Source organism: Akebia trifoliata, chromosome 10 (genome assembly GCF_017979445.1).
Source record: "Akebia trifoliata isolate Shusen 1 chromosome 10, ASM1797944v1, whole genome shotgun sequence".
Taxonomy (NCBI): domain Eukaryota; kingdom Viridiplantae; phylum Streptophyta; class Magnoliopsida; order Ranunculales; family Lardizabalaceae; genus Akebia; species Akebia trifoliata.
The window spans coordinates 861,938-872,169 of record NC_141384.1 but is presented as its reverse complement, the minus strand read 5'-3'; the positions used below and the strand labels follow the sequence as shown (position 1 = coordinate 872,169).

Below are 10,232 nucleotides of genomic sequence, written 5' to 3'. Positions count from 1 at the left end.
CCGAACGGGACCCATATATATATATAGGGTCACGTTCGCCACCCTTAGTTTTACCACACACTTTAACAAACGCGTTTTGTCTTACATGGGTTAGAAGTTTCGGAATGAGCTGATTTTTGGTGAGGATGATCTCTATGGTGAGGAGATCATCCTCACCAAAAATCAGCTCATTCCAAAACTTCGAACCCCATCAAAATTGATTTACAAAAAATGGACGGTCCACGATTTTTCAACGTGTAAACATGGGGCTAAACATTTCGGAATGGGCTGATTTTTGGGGAGGATGATCTTCTAATCATAGAGATCATCCTCACCAAAAATCAGCTCATTCCAAAACTTCTAACCCATGTAAGACAAAAAACATTTGTTAAAGTGTGTGGTAAAACTTAGGGTGCTGAACATTTCCCGTATATATATATATATATATATATATATATATATATGGAAATGTTCAGCAACAAACATTTTGGCAAAATATTTTTCAAAACATGAGTTAGAGGTTTTGGAATGGGCTGATTTTTGGTGAGGATGATCTTTACAATGAGGAGATCATCATCACCAAAAATCAGCCCATTCCAAAACTTCTAACCCATGTTTTGAAAAATGTTTTGCCAAAATGTTTGTTGCTGAACGGGACCCATATATATATATGGGGAGCGCTCGGAGGCCCTAAAGAGAGCCAAACATTTTTCAAAACATGACTTAGAAGCTTTGGAATGGGCTAATTTTTTGTGAGGATAATCTCTACAGTGAAGAGATCATCCTCACCAAAAATCAGATCATTTTGAAACTTCTAACCCTAGTTTACAAGTTGAAGAATCGTGGACCGTCCAATTTTTGTAAATCACTTTTGATGGGATTAGAAGTTTTGGAATGGGCTGATTTTTGGTGAGGATGATCTCCTCATCATAGAGATCATCCTCATAAAAAATCAGCCCATTCCAAAACTTCTAAGTCATGTTTTGAAAATGTTTGACTCACTTTAGGGCCTCCAAACGCCACCCCTAATATATATATGATATAAAATTTTGGAAAGGAGGAAATTACAATTTAGAAGATTATTTTTCAAAGGGTTGCTAGAGAAATTATAGGTGAGGGCAATTCTGTCCAAAAACTTGAGTTACCAATTTTGAGTATTAAAAAAAAAAAAAAGTGGCCCTTTTATTTTTGCAATTGCCATAAACTTATGGAATTGTTATGCCGTTGTGTTTGGATTGAGAGAATTGCAGACAAGGGAAGAGAAAATAAATGAATTTCTCTCCATCTCTTTTATTTGGATTGTTAAGTGGGGAGAGAAGAGAAAAAAATTGGAGAGACGAGGAGAGAAAAACAGAAGAGTTTTCTTTCTCGCCAAAATTGAAGAGAAATGGAGAGAAAGTGTTTTAAAATATTTTATAATTCCAACTCTACCCTTAGATATTTTTTAAGATATTTTTAAATTCTAAAATTGTCCCAAGTTCTCTCGAGTCAATCTAAACATGATGGGGAGAAAATGAGTTTCTCTTCTCTCCACTTCTCTCAATCCAAACGTAGCCTCAATGTTGTCCTTGTTATTTTGAAAGAGATTTTATTTTAATGATGGTAGGGCTGTCAATGGATCCGGATCGATTTGGTACCAAGTCGAAACTTATCGGATTGGACCCTTATCAGATCTGGTTTTTATCCAACCGCAAATATTTGGATCCAAACTCAGTGCAATGAATATAAGATTGGATCTGGATTGAATCAAATCTCATATGATGTACAAATCTAAATAAATTTTATATATTTAAAAGGAAAATGAATAATATTATTTATATGCATGGTTGACCCAAACCAATCTAGTGGGAGGATATTAGATCCGGACCTTATTGTATCGGGGATCCTTATTGGAATCTAAATCCTCAATCCAGACCCAAAATTATCAGAATGGATCAGATTTCGGATCTTATCCAATCCTTTGACAACGTAAAATATAAATTGTGATTATTATTGGAAGTTTGAAAACTTAAAATGCCCAAAAACAGAATGTTTCATCGTTCTAAGACATATCAAATTCTTTCAAACCAAAGAAAGGATTGTTAATATTAAAGAAAATAAGTCAAGAAAATGGATGGATATGATCATCTGATATGGCTGGCTTAGATGTATCATAAGAAATCTTACAGTTGACACAAAAATGGTACATAAAAGAATACTTGTACCAATAGAAAAGAAAAGAAAGAGACACAAACAATGTACATCAAATTCAGATGAAATGTAACCATAAGAAGTAAAAGATCTATTTTTGCTCATAAAGTCTAATAAACATTGCTGAATAAATAAAAACGTTCAGCAATTCCAATAAAATATTTCCTTACAATAACTTGCATCCAACCGAGGAAGTTGACTGCTTTCAATTGATTGTATACTATTGGAAATTGGAAAACTGAAAAATTATTTGATTATGATGGTGAAGCCAAAAGCAGCATAGTAGCGCAAGCGACAATCACAATCGAGTAGGGCACAGACCAACCACCGGTTCGCATATCCTGCAAAATTGCATCATCATATATTATAATGTGGTATCTCCATCAAGAAAACCAATAAATTATTACTCAGTGTTTTATAGGCTAAGAAGGCGGGGAGGACGACAACGACAACAATGACTCTGATTATATCTACATTTAAATGTTAAGATGGAGTCATTTTTGGAATCCAAATTTTGGTGTCGAACCACTTCTACTCTGCCTTATCTCATTATAATAGTAGAGATAGATTTGGGATCAGCTAAGAAGAACCACTTAGCTAAGTGGTAAGATCTTGTGGAGGTTGTTCCCAAGTTCTTAGGTTCAAACCCCTTCTTAGGCTAACCACCAAACCCACCCAACAAAAAAAAAAAAAAAAATTGGGATCAGCTAAACATAGCCAAGTCTTCTATTATTGAGAATGAGTTTATATATGCTTTCACTATCTCCATCCACGTTCTTTTGGATTTGAATAATGATTTTAAGACGCCCCCTTTGACACATGCTCCATGACGTGGCATGTGCTAGAACCATAGATTCTTTTCCTCGGGGATACACAACTGCACATATTTATGGGGATGTACAGTTGTGTATCCCGAGGGAAAAATCTATGGTTCTAGTCCATGCCACGTCAAGGGGCATGTGTCAGAGGAGGCATCAGAAAATCACGACTCTTTGGGTTTTCCTCTATAGATTTCTTATCCCACATACAATAAGTAGCCCTCTTAATGTTCCCAAATTCGGAAGAATGTTCCACCCAAAATCTCCTATACCCCCCAAAGTTTCCCTACTATATCATTCTCCATTTTTCTAATTTCGATTCCTGCAAACCCTAGAACGTTGGCACCACCTAATCAAGTTTTTTTACGAGGTCTTCCATCTCTACTAACCGAACCCTTACATTCCATGACATTTCAAGGGAATTGGATTTGAGACGATAAATCCTACATAAAGACAAAATCCCCAAAGAAAATTCCTTTGAAATCTTTATGAATCTTTGCAGAAGCCAACAAATTTGCTTTCACCATAGAGAATCTCACTGTTAGCATTGAACAAAAGAGAGGACCCACTACTAAAATCAACGAGGATTCAAAGAAGGAAGAATCCATAAAATTCTGAATAAGGAAAAGACGTGAGAACAAAATACTAGTGGCTCTGGAATGAAGAATTTGAAGATGATTGATGCTATCACCACTTTCTTTACACGACACAGAAATCAACAATGACTCCTTTCCTAGCTAAAAAATGAACCATCCATGAGGCTTGATGCACAGCACACCACAAAAAAAAAGTGGTGATAGCACACCATACAAAGAACATAACTATTGGTGGAATTTTTTTAGGGAAAACAGGATGTTCAAAAGGAGGTCAATCAGCATTTCAACAGATTCCAATTCCCAATCATTCAAGTTTCTTCCAATCCCAATTACGAGGAAATTTCATTACTAATATTGAGAGTTTCTTGAAGAAGATCAATAGAAGCCAAGACTGCCCCTAATGTCGACCATTGTAAGGACCATTTAGTTCCTTGAACTCTGAATTCCCCAAAAAATCGCATTAATGTAAGGTTCCCCATCATCCTTTGAGGGGGAAAACCTTGAACCCATACTTGTGTCTAGTTAGAAGCTTGTGGGTTGTGGTTTGTTTTTTATTTCTTTAAAAAAAAAGGGAAACCACAACCCACAAGCTTCTAACTAAACACAAGCAAGGGTTCAAGGTTTTCCCCTTCAAAGGAGAAAATATAGACCTTAGGAAACAATGTATTAAGAAAAAAGGGCTAAGGGTCCATAAACTACTCATCAAATATTCCAATCCTTAAAGATATTAGGGAAGATAATGGATTATGTGATAAAAAAATATGCAAAATTGCCCCAACTATATATATATATATATATATATATATATATATATATATATATATATACATCCCTTTGGAGTTTCTGACTAAAAGAAGCTTAAATGATCTATTTAGTCATTAGTTTTTAAAATTGTCTAGCTTACAACAATGTTTGGACAAAGTGTGTCTGATAAACAACTCTGATGAGAAGAAATTCTCTTGCGATTCAAATTGAAAGACAGATCAGTTTTCCAATTGAATCCATAAGGAATCTCTTCTAATCTCAGCTATTCACTGGACTCTAAAAAATTTTTACTCCTTTCTTGTTCGTTGTTTATGACAACCTCTTTTGGACTTCTGTTGTGTGCATTGATGCCAGACACAATTTCAAACGAATGATTAATATGGGCTAAAATTCCCTACGATTTGAAGAGAAATACAATCGGGGGATCAAACTTAGGAGTCACATAATGAAATCATGGGAAATAGTGATGGAATATAGACTAAGCCAAAAAACAAAGATATCAATTAACAAATTTGGTTTCATGCCAAGAGAGTCAATCATCAAGGCAGTTTTTCAACTCGGAAAAATTATAGGGAAGTTCAGAAAAAAGAGAGAGAATCTACATATGATTTTTTTTACTTAGACAAAGCATATGATAGTGTACCAAGTTGATGGGTAAGTGAATGGACTAACATAATTAAGGAAATGCATAAAAGAGTTAGGACTAGAATTAAAACAAAATATTTGGAGACCAATAAGTTCCCAATTACAATTAATTTACATCGGGGATCAATTTCAGTCCACATATGTTTGCTCGATTTATAGATGAATTAAATCATATTCAAGAGTACGCCCATTGGCGTATGTTATTTGCAAATAATATAGTACTAGTTGATGAGACTATAAAAGCAGTCAAGGAAAAAATAGAACTCTAGTGCATTAATTTGGATTCTAAAAGCTTCAGAATAATTACGACCAAGAGACAAAGCATATGGAGTGGAGTGGCGCAAAGAGAAACAAAAGAGCCAATGAAATTAATGACAAGGAAATACCTCTATGAAACATTTTTGTTACCTTGGTATTATAAGCCATAAGGATGAAAAATGGGAGAGATGTTCATAGAATTAGAGCTGGATAGTTAAAGTAGAGGTATGCTCGTAGAGAGTTACGTGATCAATACATCCTAATCAAATTAAAAGAAATTTTTTATAAGACGACAATAAAACCAACCATGCTTAATGGAGCCGAATGTTGTGCAATCAAGAAACAACATGATCATAAATTGAGCATAGAAAAGAAAAAGAGGACGTTGTTCGAACATACGAGTGAAAAAAATATGAATGAGAAAATTAAAAATAAATTCATTTGTGAAAATGTATTAGTGTCCCCTATGCATGCTAAGATAAGGGAAAATTGATTGAGATGGTTTAATCACATGCGAGACTGATAACAACCCCAGTTAGAAGAAACATGAAACTGGAGATTCCAAAATATTGAGAAGAAGGCCGAAAAAGGACATGAATTAAGGTAGCAAAAGTGAATGTTATCATAATTGATTTAACATAAGACATGGCTTCAAATAGAATTTGAATGGACAAATATGATTCACATCAATTGATCCCAAAAAATTTAGTAAGGCTAAATGATGAAGATGTTAATGACGACAATAATGAATTACATGGTGGATATCCTATGGTGTATATCTATAGCAAGAGAAAACATATAATTAATGGTACACTTTCTAAAACTCCAAACAAAAAGGAAAAAAAGCAAGACCCGTAATTTATGATAATATTAATTAATATAATGAAAGAAAAGAAAGTCGAAAGCATTGCAATAAAATCCATGAAGTGTTGGAATGTGACACGTGCCTCACATGTGTACTTCACCCATTTAGAAGATTCCATGCAACATGTGTTTTAAAATTCTCGTAAGTTAATTTCATCACATTGAACTTCTCTTAAATAAAAAATGAAATCAAAAGAAAACTTCCTTCTCAATTTGTTTTCTAAACTTCTAGAAAATGAAATATCATGACTGTTGGGGCCTTTGGAAAGAGAGGAACGACAAGGTGTTTCTAGGAAAGGAGAAATGCTCTCAAGCTATGATTCTGAAGATTGTGGGCCTTATTTACTACTGGAGTAAATTGAGTAAAGATTTCAACGGTGTCTCCTTTGAAGATTTTGTATTCAAGTGGGACTCTCTTTGTGGTTTGTAATTGGTCTTTAGTGGGTCTGTTTGTAGCCTTTGGTTCTTGTTCCCCTTTTTCTTTTTCGGTTTTCTTGTATCCTTGTTTGGGGACCACCTCGGCCTCCCTTTCTCTTAATAAATCTTTTATACTTATCAATATATATATATATCATGACTGGAAAAACTCACTAACCATCAAGATCAAAATCTTAAAATGAAAACAAAAAAAATGGAGTATGTGAAAGAGATCCTTACCTTCAAAGACCGAAGAGATGAGGAAGCAGATGAAGACTTGAGTCCAGGAAAACCAATATCATATGAGATGCTCCCATCGGCTTTGAACAATCCAAAGTTCTTTTCAGACGTTGCCCCAGGCTTCAAATTCTCATTAAACAATGCAAAAATATACGCCTTTAACACAATCTTTGGTCTAAATGGGGTCCCTTTCCTTATTGCAAGCCGTTTACGTAAATTATAATTGTAAGTCCTTGCATTTTGGATGGTGGCAACTGCTTCATTTGAATCCCCGTGAGAACCCCAACCTGTCTCGGAAACTATGACTTCCATCTTTCCAAAACCCGCATCTTCAAGAGCAGCATAAGATGCATCAACTTGAGCATCAAACATGTTATCATAGTGGAGTTTAGTTTTGTTATCATAAATCCCGGGGTTTGATAGGAAGAGTGCATAGTTGAGATTGATATGTTCAGGATCGTATACATAGGCCAGAAATGGGTACACATTGATGAAAAAAGGAGACCCAATCTCCGAGAAGAATTGCAAAAGTGGCTTCATGTATTGAGTAACACCGTCCCTAAAAATACACGAAGATGGAGGGTACGAATTAGCAAAGACGGCTTGTGAATGTGCAGTTGAGATCTGAATCAGTTTGGTCAAATGAAGCTTCTTGATGCAATTGTAAATGTTCTTGACCGCACCCACTAGAGCCTCCGCGAGTTCCTGATCACCACCCCCCAATATCTCATTCCCCACGGTTATCCCCCGAATATGTGTATGAGGAAGGAACGGCTGCACATTTGCCTTTATCCAGTTCATGGCATGATCTTCATTGGCGCTCATGTCTTTCACCAATTCATTAGGAACATTGACAATTAATTCGAGCCCAGACCCACTAAATGCCTCAAGGACGTCATGATCTGCATCGTAGATCCGAACATTCTTTATCTTTGCTGCTTTGAGAAGCTTCACAACGTCTTTGGGTGGAGGTATGTTATTAGCAATTCTACCATAGTTTATTCCATAGGTGCCGGTGAATGCTTGAACAACAACAAGGGCTGCATAAAATAAAATAAAAACAGAAACAACTCCAGTATATTAAAAAACTTTGGATTTAAAGGAAAGAAATCACAAAGAACAAACACTTGGTTATGGAGCACGAATCTCAAAGGTAGGAAGTTCTTCAAGAAACAATGAGCACTTCAAATTTATAGATGAATAGGAAACTTAACCTCAAGATGCATATAAATAAGGACTGGTTTCAACTCATAAGTAGAGCAAAATAAGTTCAAGCACATATTAGATAGCAAATCACATAAAACAAAATGAAAATTTACCAAAAAAACATAACCCCAAAACTTGAAAAAAAAAAAATACAAGAAAATATCACATCATGAATGGATTACCAATATGAAAATTATGAATCAGTGCCCTAAAAGTTATATAAAAATTTGAATTCTTAGAACAAGGGAATCTCGAATCAAAAAATTTTACCAAAAATTAAAAAACTTATAAGCAGAAGAGATGTATCGAACCAGAATCCTTTGAACCCTTTACTCTTGTCAAAATTCCAAGAAAATACATAAAATTGATCTGCAATCTTTAAACCAGAAGTATAAATTTTGTTATGAGTAAACATCAAAGGAATCCAAATTGAATTAAAAGAAAAGCCACTGCTACAAATCCCTTAAAAACATTAACACAAAGGAAAGATTGATTAAAGAAGAGTCATATTAAACCAAAAGATTAAATTTTTCACCAAACCCAAACCTTGAGAGACTCTGAAAGTTCAAAATCAAACGGTAAAATTCCTATATGATTAAAACCAACAAAACTTCTAAGACCAATAAATTCTTAAAACAGGGCATATTAGTATCACCATTCTTCTGCCAAAAGCTCTTAAAATTCTTTTTATTTTATTTTATATTATAATATCAATCCAAAGTCCAAACAATCCTTTCTCCTACAAACCAACAAATGGGTATCAACTATCAAACCAATATAAGAAAGATTCAAAACAAGTAAACAATTAAAAACAGTTACAGAAAAGATAGGAGAGTGAAGAACCCCACACATACCATTAAAAGAGACAATAACGTAGAGGAGAAGAAACCAATTGAGGAGATGCAAAATTCCCATTTCTTTATTGGGAAAGAAGAAGAAAGGTTTTGATTGAAGTGGTGATCTTGATTTTTATTGATTCAACTCCAGACCAAAGCTTCTCCTCTTGACATGCCATAGACCAGATTCTTCCAAATCAAAGATATCTACTGAGAGGTCTTAAGGCCCTTCAAATCAAGACCCATTTCTCCTCTCCCAAAAGGGTACTCTTGTCTTCTTCCCAATCTCTTATCCTTCCTTTCTTTCTGGTTCTCTCTCTCTCTCTCTCTCACTAAAGTTGAAATGGAAGTAAAGGCAGCGGCGCTGAGGGTGTCGCGGCCTTGACTGCCACCAGAGATAGCCGAAATCGACTAAATGCGGCGTGGGTCGTCGTTGAGTGTACTGTAAGACCGAGTGTGGGGTGTTTCGTGGTCGTTTTCTAAGAGAATATTTTATTTATTTATTTATTTTTTCTTTGTTTATTTTGTTTTTGGCTTTTTTTTCCCTTTCTTTTTCATGTACTACTTTTCCACTTTTCTTTCTCGATGACGTCGTTACTTAGTTGGGTCACATGACAAATTGTTATTTGATTTTGAGAGATGCTATTGGCACCCCAATTTTTATTTATTACATCTTAATTTCTTAAATTATTTAAAAAAAATTATTTTTAAAAAATATATACCAGAAAATTCCCTTTAAAAAAAAATATGAACTTTTTAATTCTCATTTTATCAAAAAATAATATTGATGTGACCTAAACCTGGAACCTCATATCCCACGTCTTGATGTGAAAGTGTATGGAAACCATAGATCTTTTCATCGAGATATGAGTGAAAAACATCTATGATTCCTATTAACTTTCACATCAAGAAGTGCGATATGAGGTTTCAGTTTGAGTCACTCCAGTACAACTCTGTATCAAATATTAGTCTAAAAATAAATTTTGAAATGAAAATATTGTAATTACTCTTTCAACGAATTTTGAAGTTTAAATAACGTTTTGTTTGAAAATATTTGAAGTAATCATATGTTTTAAAATTAATGAGATGCCCATTGATTATGGTCATTTCTTATATAACAATTAAAAAAAAGATCTAAATGAAAAAAAAAAAAAAATCTTTATTTTCTCTTCTCAAAACTAGTAAATGAATGATGATGGAAATGAGTATGATTATCATCATCTTCAAACTAATTTGGTCTACATAGATTAGATTTATTTAAAAGAATAACTAATTTTAGATAATTAAAATATTATTTTAAAATTCGACTTGAATGTTTATCGAATTGATTCTATTAAAAAAAATTAGCAAGTCTACTTAAATGAGTTAAATAAAATTATATTGAATTTATTAATAAATTTTAATAAATAAAAATATTT

The 10,232-nt window shown here is 33.9% G+C and overlaps 1 protein-coding gene across 2 annotated transcripts; it reads right to left on the bottom strand.

Moving 5' to 3' along the window:
• Positions 1-2,239: 2,239 nt before the first annotated feature.
• Positions 2,240-9,297, bottom strand: LOC147392583 (glucan endo-1,3-beta-glucosidase 14-like). 2 transcript variants are annotated; one of them, XM_086456066.1, is made up of 3 exons: positions 8,833-9,295; positions 6,773-7,812; positions 2,240-2,510 (listed from the first exon to the last, which is right to left on the bottom strand). In XM_086456066.1, exons 1-3 carry the CDS (start codon positions 8,891-8,893, stop codon positions 2,424-2,426), a joined length of 1,188 nt encoding a protein of 395 aa, XP_086312192.1. In that variant the 5' UTR covers positions 8,894-9,295; the 3' UTR covers positions 2,240-2,423. The 2 variants fall into 2 exon arrangements, with proteins under 2 accessions (XP_086312192.1, XP_086312193.1); XM_086456067.1 differs by lacking the exon at positions 2,240-2,510 and adding an exon at positions 2,791-5,510 and having other exon boundaries at positions 8,833-9,297.
• Between the last annotated feature and the right edge of the window lie 935 nt (positions 9,298-10,232).